At 42.3% G+C, this 15,184-nt stretch overlaps 1 protein-coding gene across 1 annotated transcript; it reads left to right on the top strand.

Moving 5' to 3' along the window:
* The first annotated feature begins 148 nt into the window (after positions 1–148).
* LOC134619060 (NUAK family SNF1-like kinase 1) lies at positions 149–13,230 on the top strand. Its single transcript, XM_063464783.1, has 7 exons — positions 149–1,005; positions 5,639–5,759; positions 6,679–6,830; positions 7,982–8,047; positions 9,588–9,707; positions 10,182–10,314; positions 10,422–13,230. The coding sequence occupies exons 1-7, from the start codon at positions 670–672 to the stop codon at positions 11,609–11,611; spliced, it is 2,118 nt and encodes a 705-aa protein (XP_063320853.1). The 5' UTR covers positions 149–669; the 3' UTR covers positions 11,612–13,230.
* The last annotated feature ends 1,954 nt before the right edge of the window (positions 13,231–15,184 follow it).

Genomic DNA, 15,184 nt, shown 5'->3' with positions numbered 1-15,184 from the left:
CAGATCATGTATCTCTCACTGTCCTTTGCTTCTGCTGTCTTATTTCGTGACGTTTAACCGAGGTTACTTTATCTATAACAGTTTTTTGTTTCTTTGTTTTACTGTTTAAAATGTACGTTTTAAATAAAAGAATAAAATCCCTTTTCTCTGCCTGCAAAGTCTCTGCCAACTTCCTCAGAGTCTTCAAAGCTCGCCGCATGGCAAAGCATCACCACAAATGTCTGATTGAAGTGATGGATTTAGGGTAAATCTGACCCGCAGGACATTCCCCGCATGCCTTCTTCCCCCGTGTTTCTGCCGCTGGGTAGGTCAAGTATTCGCTGGAAAAACCCAAATTAATCCCAAACGAGTGTGACGCTCGGGGATGTTGCCTTGTGGAGGCTCCACCCCTCGCCTAGGAGCGTGTGGTTCCCGTCGCTCCTGTTGCTGTGTTCCTGAGACTGAGAGTGGTAGTAGAAAACAACAGCTGGGCCGATAGATCAGACGGCTTTGATGGATTTCTTAATTTTCAGACCATTACAGAAGCCTCCTTTAAACGTGTGAGACTCTATATGGACAACCCGATCATTAAAAAGAGCTCCAGCTGCTTTTTATCAAAACTCAAAGTGATTTGGGGATCCGGTCCCGAGGAAAGCTGCTCCTGACAGGTGCGCACAGTGCGCAGAGAGGATGGGCAGACGTGAGGCGGACAGCAGAGGCACAATGAACACTAGCGGACGCTCCGAGCTGGGCTGCCTGCAGGACGCGGCGTTCAGCAGCCAGCATGGCGGCGAGCAGTCACCGAGAATGGACAGCCGCCGTGCCTGCAACGCGGAGAAGCGACAGAGAAACATGAAAGTAGGCGTGGAGGCGCTGGGCCAGGCATCCACAGCCGCAGCGTCCATGGAAGTAAAAAAGCATCAGCACAAGCACAACTTAAAGCACCGTTATGAGGTGATGGAGACGCTGGGGAAAGGCACCTACGGCAAAGTGAAGAAAGCGGTGGAGAGAGCGAGCCTGAAGACGGTAAGATGGTCACCATAACCCTTCATATCATACTGCCTCAAGCTTTTTGGAGCTGTGTGGCTGAAGGACTCGTTATTTCCTAAACAAAGGGCGAAATGTGGTGAAAGGAAAAGATCAATTATCAGTTTCTGAAATTGATCTGACCTCTTAACCTCGTCTGCTGACACTGTAAAAAGCCTATAAAAAGTGTAATGTGATGCCCATGCTTTTACTTGTCGCCACTGTCTTCATGCGTCTGTGCTTGCGTGCTGCACTTGCCACAGTGTTGCTCAATGGTAATTAAATATTAATTTGAAGGTGGAAAGAACTTCGTGGGGGGGGGGCGCTCTGCGTGTGGTAGGATATGCGTTGATCCTGAACCCATTTCTTGTGCTGCCAGCTTGAGATGCCTTTGGTCTGACTCACTCAGCAATTGAAAAAGGGGATAAAATCACTACAATAGGTCTGCTCCAACTAGAGTCTGACCCCTAAAAACCCAGACTTAAGCACACACACACACACACACACACACACACACACACACACACACACACACACACACACACACACACACGTGTGTATTTATATCCTTGTGGGGACATTTCATTGACACAATGCTTTCCCTAGCCCCTTACCCTAACCCTAACCATCAAAAATGAATGCCTAACCCTGACCCTTACCCTAAACCTAACCATAACCTAATTGTAACCCTGACACTAAAACCACATTTTGAGGCTCAAAAATGCCTTCAAACTCGTGGGGACCGGGATTTTGGTCCCCACAAGGGCTGTTTGTCCCCACAAGTATAGTAAACTACCAATTTTTGGTCCCCATGAAGATGTTAATACCCGTCCACACACACACACACACACAGAGCGAGACATAATAGCATAACATGTTTCTATTTAACTTCACAATCTGAATATCTAGGTTAAAACAGAATGTGGTGCCAGATTAGTTTGAATAATCGTGGGTTTATGTCTGGTCAGACCTTAATCCCTCCCTCTGTGCTGTGATCTGAGAGGACGGGGGCCTCATCAGTTTCCTTTCTGTTTTATTTTAGTAAATAAACACACTTCCGCAACCTGATTGGGACAAAAAAGATGATCCCGATTAGAGTGAGTCTTTCACAATTTGTCTGGCTCCTTCGACTGTGATTGCTAGATCTCCTCACTGATAGTAACCCCCGCCAGGTGTGGAGAAACGTCTAAGAACTCACCAACTAGAAAATGTCTCAGCATATCAGAGACCTACCTACCCTCTTCCCTCAACCCCCACCAGCTTACAGAGCAAATCATTCTCAGCCCTCTACTGTACACCCTGTACACCTATGACTGCACACCAACCCAGCCAACTAATGACATTGACAAGTATGCCGATGATATCCTGCTGGTGCTCAGAAAATAACCTGAAACTTAACTTCCTTAAACCCAAAGAACTCATAATGGACTTCAGGAGACACAGATAGGTCCACTCCCCACTCATTATAAATGGAGAATGGGTGGAATCTGTAGAATCACCCACATCTCCATGGACCTCACCTGGACCCACAACACCAACACCCTGGTAAAGAAGGCCCAACAGCAGCTTAATTTCCTCTGTGTCCTGAGGAAGAAAAACCTGGACCAGAAGTAGCCTTCTACTGCTCCTCATTGGAGAGCGTGCTCTTCTACTTCAAGGGTGTTTGATACGCAGGGGCCCAAAACATCAGTCACTGCCCTCTGCCACCCCTGGAAGCCATCGCCAGATCCTCCTATCTCAGGAAAACCAGGGTCATCACAGGCGACCCTTTGCACCCCGCCCACCACCTGTTTGACCTGCTGTCTTCTGGTTGGCGCCTCAGGTCAATCAGGTCCCACACCTCCAGACTCAAAAACACCTTCTTCCCCTGGGACATTCAGACTGTCAAAAAACACTATCTCCCCACCCCCCACCCCTGCCCAACCACCTCACTAATCTGAGCCATGGCCTGAGTTACCCTCATCACTCAGGCCACTCACACATGGACTCTATTCATACCAGCTTGTTTCTTTGCACTACTTTCAAGCACTTTGCAACTTGTTTTCTGTTGTGTACAATTCAATTCTATTCTACATCTTAACATGTAGTGAAGCATGCATAAGAGACTGCTGGTAGGATACAGAGAGAGGAACTAGGCCATGTAGTGTGTGTGTGTGTGTGTGTGTGTGTGTGTGTGTGTGTGTGTGTGTGTGTGTGTGTGTGTGTGTGTGTGTGTGTGTGTGTGTGTGTGTGTGTGTGTGCAGGGTGAGTGGGTTTGGTAGGACAAGGGGGAAAAGCTGAATTCCTTGAGCCATTAGCAGGCACATACCAAGGATTCTTTGAAACAAAACAGGCATTATTTTTGGAAACAAGGGTAGCGGGCTGTTTTGTGAGCGTGGGGAGATGGGAGAGGAAAGCAGGAAGAAGAACAGGAAGAGAAGGCACTATCAGTGATTTTATATTAAGGAGCTGACTTGAGACTTGTTCCTGTAAAGTGTCTAAGTGGTTTTCCTGTGACGCTGCAAGAAAGGAATGTAAGTCATCCTCATGAATGCACAGGGTAAAGCAAAAGGAAAGATGAATAACCAGCCTTGGTTATGCAAGCTAAGTATTCTGTGGTCACTTACGCTGGCTGGGAGCCTCACTTGTTTTTAAAGCTTAAATATCGTAGGCAAGAAAAAAAAAAGGAATTGAAGCAATCAGATAATGCCATCAGAAAAAAATTCTCTTGTTTCCTTTCTTGCATTTAATGTATATGTCTTTGCCCAGTTCCCCATCAGTTCTGCAATTCCTGGTTAAGGAAAGGGACAGCTTAAGGCTGTGTGTAGATGATTGGAGGTCAAGGGTCACACTGGCAGGAAGCCTGTATAATCCTGCCGCTAAATCGTTCACAGATGCAGCAGGGACCTTTAGTGATGCTCAGGCTCCTGGGATACATTTGTGTGTTTGTGAGAATAGCAGGGTAGGAAGGAAGTTGGTGCACACCCCAACCCCCATGATGACTTCATACAGACAAACACACCTGCAATAAGTCAAGACTGGAGTCAGCAGGAAAACAAGAAGGGGATGGGAAAGCCAGTACATCCCTTTGCACATCTAAAATTGCCATGCCATCATAATATAGGCCGTGATGATGTCAAAGAACGCCTGAATGACTCCCACATGCTGCGTTGTGTTTCCTGCACATGTGAGGTTGCAGTTTTTAGAGGAAACAATGAGATGTTGTTGGTGAGAAGGATACTTTAGAGGTCATGTCTCTGCATGATGCATCCGCAGGATATTTGCGTGCACAAGGGTGAGGTCACACAAACACACACAACCACAGCTTCCTCTACTCACACATGGCCCCTTGAAATCAGTCAGATAAAATGCTCGCTTTTCCCTGAACCATACCCCGAGTGTCTGTATTCCCTGTGTCATGTGTCACTTCAAAGTCTTGGTAGTAAATTAGAGCTGAGACGGCAGTAGAATTTTTTGACTCCCAGTCTATATATTGACATGCCTAATCCATAACTCTTATCTGTTTTATTGCACTAAATCATCCCAGTAACTGATTTTACAGTCTCCCCTTCTCTTCCTCACATTGCTTTAAGTATTTGGGTCTTAAATGGCTCTTTAGTGAGCATCAGAATCCGCCTCCCCAACTTTTTAATATCTGCCCTTCAGCTGATGACCACATAAATTGCGTGGCACAAACTATTGCCCAGCACCCTGCTGAAGGGTTTGACACATCACCCATATAAGACAAATATTGTTAGATGCATAAAACGTGACTATAGCAAAGACATAAGTTTGAAAATGGAAGTATTTTCATTCACCACACAGCTTCCACACGAACACCATAGCTTCAGGGGTTCCCTGGATGGTGTTCGTGTTGTGTTGCATAACTATCATGGTTGATGGAGCGTGTGAACTGTCTCTTCCAGTTTTTCGGAGACATTTTTTGCCCCCCGCCAGCTGAGAAAACTCGAGTTTTGACCTGTGGGAGCTCACCCACAGGGACATGCAAAATTATACAGCGCATATTTCGTCCCATGTTTAAATGTCAGCCTCACAAATTAGTCCCATGGCTTCAGCTACTCGTTATATTCCACGTTTCTGTTGTCCTTTGTGTATTTTAGGCACACTCCAATGCCTCGTTGTCTGCCTGCATGCACTTGTCTCGTCTTTGTAAAGTGTTGATTATGTGAAACTTATTTTATCCAACCAGTTTTAGAGGTTCGTTTTAGGATGTACGTTTTTACTGCGGGCCTGCGTGTGTATGGGATTAAAGAAGCAGAGTGTGAACACTGCAGCTGTCAACCTTCTGCCTCTGAACATCTCACATCACGAGATCTGTTCTCACCATGCAGCCTTTAAACCCACATAATCATGTCTAATACCCAGAGATTTTATTTGTGTATGAGCGTGTGTACAGTATGCCTTTGTTTCCATGTTTGGCTGTGCAAATGATGCATGAACTGTTTATTTATTTGTTGCTTTGATGGAGGTAAAGCAGAAAATGGTTAAATTGGTGTGTTTTCTGAGGAATTTATGGAAATTAAATCTACTGGCTCAAGTTTTATTACTCAGTCACTAGATTTAACACATGGTGTGTGAAATTTGGACACAACCTTTTTGTATAACAGCCTCTAAACTGTGTCTTTCTTCCAAGGTGGCGATCAAGTCAATCCGCAAGGAGCGCATCACCGACGACCTGGACAGAATTCACATCCAGAGAGAGATCGAGATCACATCTTCACTCAGGCACCCCAACATCATACGCTTCCATGAGGGTAAGATAACACTGACACACCTTTACACATAATCAGACAATTTCATAGTTTGGTCTCCAGGTAGCATTTAGGCAGTGAATATTTTAAAGAAAGTCAGTTTAAAGATATTAAGTTCCACAGCACACACAGCAGCATTTACAGCAGTGTTGTTCAACAATGCCAGGGGCTAAGGGATAACGCTGGTAATGCTCACAAATCCTATTTGAAGCCCAAAACCAACAATGACACGATCCAACTAAGTATTTCCTATTTGTACAAAGAATCGTACACATGGCTTCTTACTCTGTTCCATAAACTTGCATTGTTGTCAAATACTTAACTTAAAATCATATCACTGATGCACTAATTTGGGAAAAATATCCCAAAACTACTACAAATACCACTCTGGGTCAATTCAGGCTAAACCTTTAAAATACTCACTGCAGCAAGAAGTAATCTCCCCAAAATGATTTGCTAAAAGCTACAGCACCCAGAAATGAAACAATGTGATTGAAAAGAAATTTAAAACTTCTAAAACAGCCTTGAGAGATGGTCTTTGGTATCTTGTTTCATCATCTCGTAGTGTTACTTAACAATAAAAATAGAAGATGTTTACCCTTATTCACTAAAGGTCTCCCATTTATTGTTGGATGGGTATTGTTGTTCATTAGAACAAATGAGGATGTTATAGTCGATGAATAAGATAAAAATCCCAGTTAGCCCCACACCTGTCACTATATTTAAGTATATCATTTTGATTGGTAGCCATTCATCAGGTGAGACTCTTTTAAAGTTGTACATATGACAGAAACTGCAGATATTTCTGTTTCTATGGAGATTTATTGAAAACAATAAGCATTTGCATACACGGATTACACAGGAGTTGAAAACCTACACAGCCAAAACATCATTAAAGGTTTCTGTTTCCCTGTGTTGACAGTGTTTGAGAGCCGGGATAAGATTGTGATTGTGATGGAGTACGCCAGCAGAGGAGAGCTGTATGATTACATACAGGAGAGGAGGCGACTGCCAGAAACAGAAGCCCGCAGCATCTTCAGACAGATTACATCTGCTGTCCACTACTGCCATAAGGTTTATACACACCAAACAACCTACCCACATGTGTTCTGCAGGTGCCCAACAGGAATACATTACAAGTTAGCAAATTGCACACAGGCACGTGTGCACACATGCAAATACTGTACTGCTTAAACCAATAAATCCTAATCCTATTACTGCAGAAAAACTTGACTTGAGTTTTCAGATCTCTTTGGGTTAAGAGCGCATTATAAGGCTCGATTGTTCTTTACAGTCACACACTGACACATTTAACAAATGCTAAATGAGCCCCCTTCAACATTACTGTAAGCCTTGGCATAGAAACAAACACTTCTTTGTTTCTCTGATTTATTGTTGTGTACATAAAATCAGGCCAGAAAGCTGGAATTATTGAGGAGTTATTAAGTCCTATTTAAACAGAAGTGCATTACAGTGGAAGGACATGAAAAAAAAGGCAGTTGTTTTGCTTTTCTGATTTTGACAGTTTGGACTCTGTGTGAATCTGCTCACGTTAAACTCAGAGATTATCATTCAGCTTCTGCGTCTCTGTGGTGTGCAGGGAGATGGAATTTGGGCTCCTCGTGCCCTTGAATATTGTCCCAAAATAGACATGAATGTTCCAGCGTGAATGAATTATTGAATGTGCCTCAGAGGTATGCGGTGCACATGGAAAGACGAGCAAGGCTTCACGAGAAAAATGGAAATAATCGAGGGCCGTTCACTGCTCAGTTCACAGGCATTTTAAACAATAGTAAGAATATTGACCTGATAAACCACATCTAACCATATTTGTGTCAGCCGTGCTTGCACACATACACACGCACACACAGTGCAGTGCAGTTGTAGCACACAAAGCACTGTCTGAGGTCATTGGCCATTTCCTTCACATAATGAAATAAAGTTTGTTTAAGACGAACTGACATGAATGTTTAAAGTGTTACATGATTTCCTGGGTGACCACGCCTAATGAGTTACTACATATGCACTTTATTTTGCTACAAATAGTGTCGATTTTGAGTCATCTGCCTTTTCCTTGCACACTCGTGCTTAATGCCAGTCGGCGGCTCAAACCATCATCCGATGAAAAAACAGAGCACCTTCCTTGATAATAATTAAACAGTCTGATGATCTTCCTTCAGACTCTCCAAGAGCAGGACCTCACGTGTGTTTCTCCTGTCTTGCAGAACGGGGTTGTGCATCGAGACCTCAAGCTGGAGAACATTCTTTTGGACAAAGATTTGAATGTAAAGGTAGGATCCTAAGAAAATACTGTGCACTAACTGAGCCATCTTGCCACATGTCCTGAGCATTTAATACATAATTCATAGTTTCCCATTATCATCTGATCCATGCTACGTGGATTGTTTTGCCGCCTCCAACATAAAATGCAAACACAGTGTACTTTCAGGATATATGTTGGAGCATTTTCTACCCAGAGGAATTTCAATGTGTTGTTGAGCAATGCACAGTGAATGTGAAAAAACACAATGTAAGGCCTTACAAAAGAACCCCGGGAATATTTCTTGCCTTATTTGGGCATTGTTCTCCCTATATCGGAGCTGTGCATGGCTAGCAGGGAATGCCGGGAATTTAGCGACAATCTTGAGGATTCATGCCAGCCAGAGGGTTTATGTATGTGTGCTCTGTCTGTCAAAAGAAAACGCTATGTGCAGACTTCTCTGCGGGTCTTCATTCGCTGCCAACCACATCACCGGAGGTCCACCGCACCGGCCTTTCTCGGCATCTGCTGCAGGAAATGACCGAGGCTCTGTGCAATGCGTTGTTATGTCTGCACAATAGCTGCTTAATGGCATCTGTATGGGGCAGAGAGAGGCGGATATGTTAGGTGAAATTTTAGGTCATGTCAAGTTTAAAGTAGTATATTAGTCTGTAGAGTGTAACTTTGTGTTTGACTTTGTTTTTGTAAGCATTTGGTATTCATTCATTCACTCTTCCAGCTTCATGAAGAACTGTCTCACTATAGACTGAATGCATACAAACATATGGGAGTCCAAAGAAGTGTGCTAATTGCCACCGGATATATATGAACAGTGAGCTGGCTTGCATTTACAGTGTCGTCTTCTTCTATGAGGTCTTTGTTTCCCCGTATCGCTCTACCATGGAAGTGAAGCTGTCATTATGAATATTTTTAACACCACGAGGGCTGATAGTGAGCCAGCATGCATGTTTATAATCTTCGCAGATAGAGGAGAGACACAGTATGTCTGCGTATGGCTTTCGGAGCCTCGAGTGAGTGATTGTTCCGTTACGTGGGTGTAAGCAGCCTGATGCTTTTGGCCCGCTCCCCTTTTCCTCGCTCACACTTACTCTGGCAAAAGCTCAGCATACCTGCAGTATTTTTGGCTCCTTTAAAAGGAATTGCTTTTGAGTTATTGTGTATTTTTTTCCACATGACTAAAAGCTTTCCGTACATAGTCACTGAAAAGGAATTTAGATTGCGTGAGGGCGAGTGCTAATGTGAATGAAACTCAGTGCAGGATTCAGTGTGAACTGATTAGTTCACTGTGACATAAAGTTTGAGAGATCATTGTTTTGAGTCTGTGGAGAGACATCTGGACTGAGATCTGTTGTCTTGTAATGTAACAGCTGTTAGTTTGTTTTGTCATCTATGATTCACAGTGTCACATGAACCTCTTGTGTTTACTTGACACAGAAAATGAGCGCAGACACATCCAGCAGCTGTGAAAGCTTTGAATAGTGTCAGCAGTAGGAAGAAATAAAAATAATTATTAACAAAATATGTTAATTTGCATTCTTTCTTTTTTGCAGCTGGCTGATTTTGGCCTCTCAAATAATTTCCACAAGGGCACGCTGCTGCAAACCTACTGTGGAAGTCCGCTCTATGCTGCCCCAGAGATCGTGAAAGGGCTGCCATACCAGGGGCCAGAGGTTGGTCAACATGCTGTTAATTCCCAGCATTATGGATGTCAGGATGTTTTAAAATGTTCACAGAATAATCAGTTTTGTTTACTGCAAGACTGGAGGGCTGCTTTTGGTGAGATTACATCATCATTTAATGTCACCACATGTGGCTGGTTTTCTTTTAAAACAACAGCTTTCTAGTACATTACCTAATACTAACAACTTGCATTGTGGGTATTGTAGGCACCAGATGCTGGCATGAAAAAAAAGCTCTTTAAAATGTAAAAAAATTATGATGTCGCTGGTTCTGCTGCATCTTTGTGTCTTTCATGAATCCAACATTGTTATTTATATTAGTGCAATGCTAAATTTAACTAATTTAGCAGTGTAATATTCATATCTGGATTAGTGTAGCTTTAAACCACAGAACATCTTCTTTTGTTCATAAATATGCTTTAAAAGAATATAATATTTCATTCTGCATGTGTTTGTGCGTCTTAGGTGGACTGCTGGGCACTGGGGGTGTTGCTGTATGCCCTCGTTTACAGCAGCATGCCATTCGATGGGGCAAGTCACACAAAACTCACAGAGCAGATCAGCCAAGGTCGCTATCGCAGACCCAACCCCCCCTCTGGTAAAGCTTCATAACTTTATTTTTTATATATATTTTTAAAGCTGTCAAATGGGATCTAGTTTGTCAGCGTAGTGGCAATAAATAACTGTTGACTCTGTCCCCTCCAGACGCCTGCGCTCTCATCGACTGGTTGCTGACGGTGCGTGTGGATGAGAGAGCCACGACAGAGGACGTGGCTAACCACTGGTGGGTGAACTGGGGCTATGAAGAGAGTGTGTGTGACTGCCCTTCATTTCCACATCAAGAGTGCCCCTCCCCGCTGCTGGCTCGCTACATCGACTGGCAGAATCAGGTTGCTGCTGCTAGCAGTTTGACGGTGGATGCAGACTGCCTGTTCTCAGACTCTTCCCGTTCTCCTCAACACGCTTCCAACCCCTTTTACTTCAGCTTACCTCTGAAGCACGAATGTGGGGGAGGTGCAAGGGTGCGCGGTGGAATATCGAGTCTTAGGAAGTCTCGCAAGGAGAATGCGATTCCCCAGACTGCACAGGGAGCTTGTGGTGACGTTTGTTTAGCAACTGCTTCTTCCGTGGTGATTTCCTCCACTTCCACTTTTGAAAGAAAAAAGCCCAAAGGTATTCTGAAACACCAAAGAAGTTTAGATTCAGTCTTTCACACCCCTCCCAGGGATAACTCCCCCTCTCAGCTCTGTAACACTGCACCGCAGCCCTGTCGAACACACAGTCTTACTCATGCGTATGTTGACGTCCTATCAATCAGCCTTCCATCTCCAACTACATTCAGTCAGCCGTCGTCCAAAATGCCCAAGAAAGGGATACTAAAGAACTTGTATGGTGGGGAGTCAGGTTATGGTTCCTCATCAGACAGAAGGGGCTCAGGTGTAGGAAGTGCAGACAGTAATGCAGGTGAGTCCTGTTCCCACAAACAACAAACATGTCTCCCTGGAGTTGAAGACAGCCCCACAATGCGCACAGAAGCAGTAAGAAGACGTAAGGGTATTTTGAAACGTAATGGAAAGTTTTCTCGCAGCCTGGATCTTCCTGACAACCACCAGTCGTCTCCCTCTCCAACTCCTGCGATATTCCCAGAGGCTCTGCAGCATCTCCTCCACACTGCAGGGGATGCTGAGGGCCGTCATAGCCGCCCCTCTAGCGTTGTGAGCGAGGATAGTCTCTTCTCCTCCGATTCCTTTGATCTGCTGGACCTTAGCTCCCAGTCACGTCGCAAGATTTTCTCAAGGGGGGTGCGGCACAGCTCAGAGGACGATTTGGAGCAGCTGAGAGGCGAGGCGGACAGGGTTGTTGGAGAACGACAAACAAAAAAGGAAATGCTGTAATACAAAGCGTATTAGAAACTTTAGTGTGCTGAAAAACTGGGTATAATTCCAGCTCTTCAGTTAAGTTTTATGTGATAATCAGTGCCTGCCATCTTGAAAAGACTTCATGAACTCTAGAAAGGTTGCATCTCAAGTACACAGACTCTCATGACCATTGCACTGCCGATGTAAAGCACCATGTCTTGGTATATTTGCAGCAATAAATTAAAGTGTAGCCTCTGATTGTTTAACTGTGTTCCTCCAAATGGGACCTGATTTCCAGCATTTGCAGAGATAGGACAGAATAGTCTGTTTAATGGACTCAGTCTGACCTCACCTGCACAACAGACTCTCCTTGTAGATTTTGCAGATTGATGTTGACAACTCTCAAAATCTTTGTCTGAATGCTGTCATCTGCTAACGTGGTAATCCACGCATCTTTGATTTATTGAACTATCATTGTATGAGTAAGTCAAAAGACTTAAGGATATTTCCATCCACCTGCATTTTTTGACCATTTTGGATATAAAATCCGAGGTGTAAGTTCAGAAAAAAAGAAGAAAAAATTATTTTAAAGTTAAAAAAAAATATTTGTGTATTGATAACAGTGAAATGTGGCAAAGTGCAATTGAAACTAGCTTTTTATACACTAATCGTGCATGAAGCATGTCAGATAGAAGCATACAGTATGTATAGGAGAACTAATGGCGGGGGAAGCATTAGTTAAATTAATATATGAAACAAATATAAATATAATTTCATTTTTTCTGCATTCTTTGGTAGTGCTACTAGTTTTGCTGGTGAACTTTTGTAATATATAATTTGCACACTGTTGTTCTGCAGTGGTTGTGATAGCACCCGGCAATAAATTTAACATCATCAGCTACTTATACTCAAGTATCCACCTTCATGCAGTCACGCATACATATGGAAACAGATATGCATAGAAGTTTGCTTTGTGCTTAATGATTTTCTGAAATGTGTTCAAATGTGTGCAGTGTTTGGATGGAAACTAGACTGTAGCAACTTCTGTTATGAGGATAAATTCTGCTCAGTTGACCTTTGGGATACTTTGTGGCAGCACTTTATAAACCTTATATAAACATTAAGAAATGGTTATAGCGCACTAAAATGTAGCAGATATCAGGACATTTTAAGTGTTCAGTATTAACCTGTATGATCTGTCAGCAATTCTAATTTCTCATCTGAGGATAAATTGTGTTTTTATTCATTATCTGTTCACACATCATCCTGCTAATGTTTATGCACTGTGGGCTTGCACAAGAGGAGCTATGGTTGTTGACAGACACTTCACATTGGTTAAAACCCATTTGTTCAATGTTTATATTCCGCTTATCTAAAATGCTAAGGAAAGTAATGTCAACGTCAATATTTGTTTTCAAGTATATTTATACCACACAGTGTTTCACTGTGCACAGTTTGCTTCTTTGCACCAACACACACAGTGTGAATAGCAGATAGATCACATTGCTTTTTACCGTGACACCACCTGTGCTGCTCTGGATGTTTAAGGTGATGTATGCAGTAGATGTATGCAATATTAAATCTGTGGTTTTCATACTGTGAGAGAAAAAAAAACAAAGAATTCTCTTTAACTTTTTTTTTTTAATATTTTTTTTTCTGGGTAAAATAAATTATTTGAATCTGAGCAGTTTGCAGTGTTTTTTCTGATGAAACAATAAATAAAATTAGCAGCATGTTGTAAGACATATTGCATCTTGAACAACCATAGAGTGTGGAAGACAAAAAGACACCTATTTAGTTACCTTGCTGTCTTCTTCTGTGTTTCTGTCTCCATAAACTCAGCTCTAGTTGGCCCACAGATTGTTTTCATAGTTTTTAATGGACATGGTTAGAAGTAGGCACAGTTTCCTTCTTTAAAGAGGAAACATTAACTGTGGAAACAGCAGATTTGAAAAAGCAGGTTTCAGTAAACAGTTATTCCAACTTTGTGTTTTGAAAGCCTGTCCAATGAGTAAACACTTCATAGATTGTTGTTTGGAGATTTTCATTTTAAGGATTACATTTTTCTGTATGGATTAAAAAAAAATGCCAACATCTCTAAAACAACAAAACTCCCCAGCAGGCCTTGTTTAGATGTGAAGAAGCCCGGCATGGTCTTTGATAAACACAGAGCTTACTTTATACCACTCACTTGCCTGGTTGTAAATTTCTTTAAGTGTTCCCCCCATTTTAGGACTCTGTATATAATTTGAATTGATTGATTGGAGAAAAAGGTTGGCCAGCAGAGGATGAAATCCAGAGTAAAGGTCAGATAGTGACTTTTCACAACACTCCTCATATCCCGTCAGTCTCATGGGTACGATTTTGTTACATAAGAACCACCATTTAACTGTGCTGAGCTAATGTTTATGCTGCATGCACAGTGAGTAGATGAGTAAATGTGATACAGCCTTTATCTCCACCCAAGACGTCTGGATTCTGAATCATTGCTTAAGATGGGTTGTCATCAAAACTACTGTACTGGGAGGTGATTTGAAGAAGTATGTTTAAATCATTGAAACATCCATCTATCCACTTTCTTCTTCTTATCCAACTCAGGGTCAGTGGAACAGCTGGAGGCTCTACCTTTGAAGTGCAAGTTAACCTAAAATGCATGTATTAGGACTTTAGGAGAAAGCTTCGGTATCCAAAAAAAGCCCACAAGGGCATGGAGAGACAGACTGCAGGAGTGCTCCAGAGGGAACTGTGCTAACTACTGCACTGCCATGCTGCCCAAACATATAAATTCCTGACTATTTAATGACGCTTTAGACTCCAAATTGTGATCTATGTCCCAAGGTACGCTCATACAGTATAGGATGTTTTTAGTAATGATTCTCTTACAGATGAAGGTATTGCAACATTAGCCCCTTTAAGACAAAGCACCGTTATATTTAATGGATTGGGTCCAAGCAACTGATATTTATTTATCTATTTCTTGATTATCTTATATTTATTATCTCATTTTTCTGTGTTATTTGTCTGGGCATTCATTAATAGGTACCACATGATGATTATATGTTTGCCTGTGCAAAGATTTTTGTTGCTCACATGATTGTTTTTGTAACGCAGTGACTTTATGAACAATAACGATTGATTATCAAACAGCCAAGTTTAGAATTAAAAACAGCTGTTTTAGCTTGTGGTGTTACATAACAGCACCTCATCTGGATACTTCAAATTTCTCCGAATTCACACATTTGTTTTAAACTTATACAATATGTCTCTAAAAAATATATTTTTAAACTTAATTATCTACTATCACCTTAAGTGAGGTCCTCTAGCCAATAACAAACTTGGCTTCCTCACTTTCAGCAGGATAACAGCAGACTATTGTCAGCTTAAAGCATTTAAAATGTGAGTGAGCTTCCTGCCAGTGATTTCCCTAAACCACATGGACTTAATGGTGAAGGACTTTAAATATGTTTAAGTACTCCAAATATTTGCAATACTTATTGAGCAGAAGGGGTTCACAGTTAAGTCCTGCAGGCCAAGAGGCTTTTCTTACTGTTTCCTCACGTGTGGATAAAAGTACTATTGAGTGAACAAAAGAGGACAGACTTTACTGGT

This window comes from Pelmatolapia mariae, linkage group LG20, assembly GCF_036321145.2.
Source record: "Pelmatolapia mariae isolate MD_Pm_ZW linkage group LG20, Pm_UMD_F_2, whole genome shotgun sequence".
Taxonomy (NCBI): Eukaryota; Metazoa; Chordata; class Actinopteri; order Cichliformes; family Cichlidae; genus Pelmatolapia; species Pelmatolapia mariae.
This window is presented reverse-complemented; position numbering and strand designations above follow the sequence as displayed.

Coding starts and splice junctions, on each gene's coding strand:
- LOC134619060 (XM_063464783.1), top strand. CDS start 670: ATGGGCAGACGTGAGGCGGACAGCAGAGGCACAATGAACACTAGCGGA. Junction 6,831..7,981: donor CTGTCCACTACTGCCATAAG/GTTTATACACAC, acceptor CCTGTCTTGCAG/AACGGGGTTGTGCATCGAGA. Junction 8,048..9,587: donor ACAAAGATTTGAATGTAAAG/GTAGGATCCTAA, acceptor TCTTTTTTGCAG/CTGGCTGATTTTGGCCTCTC.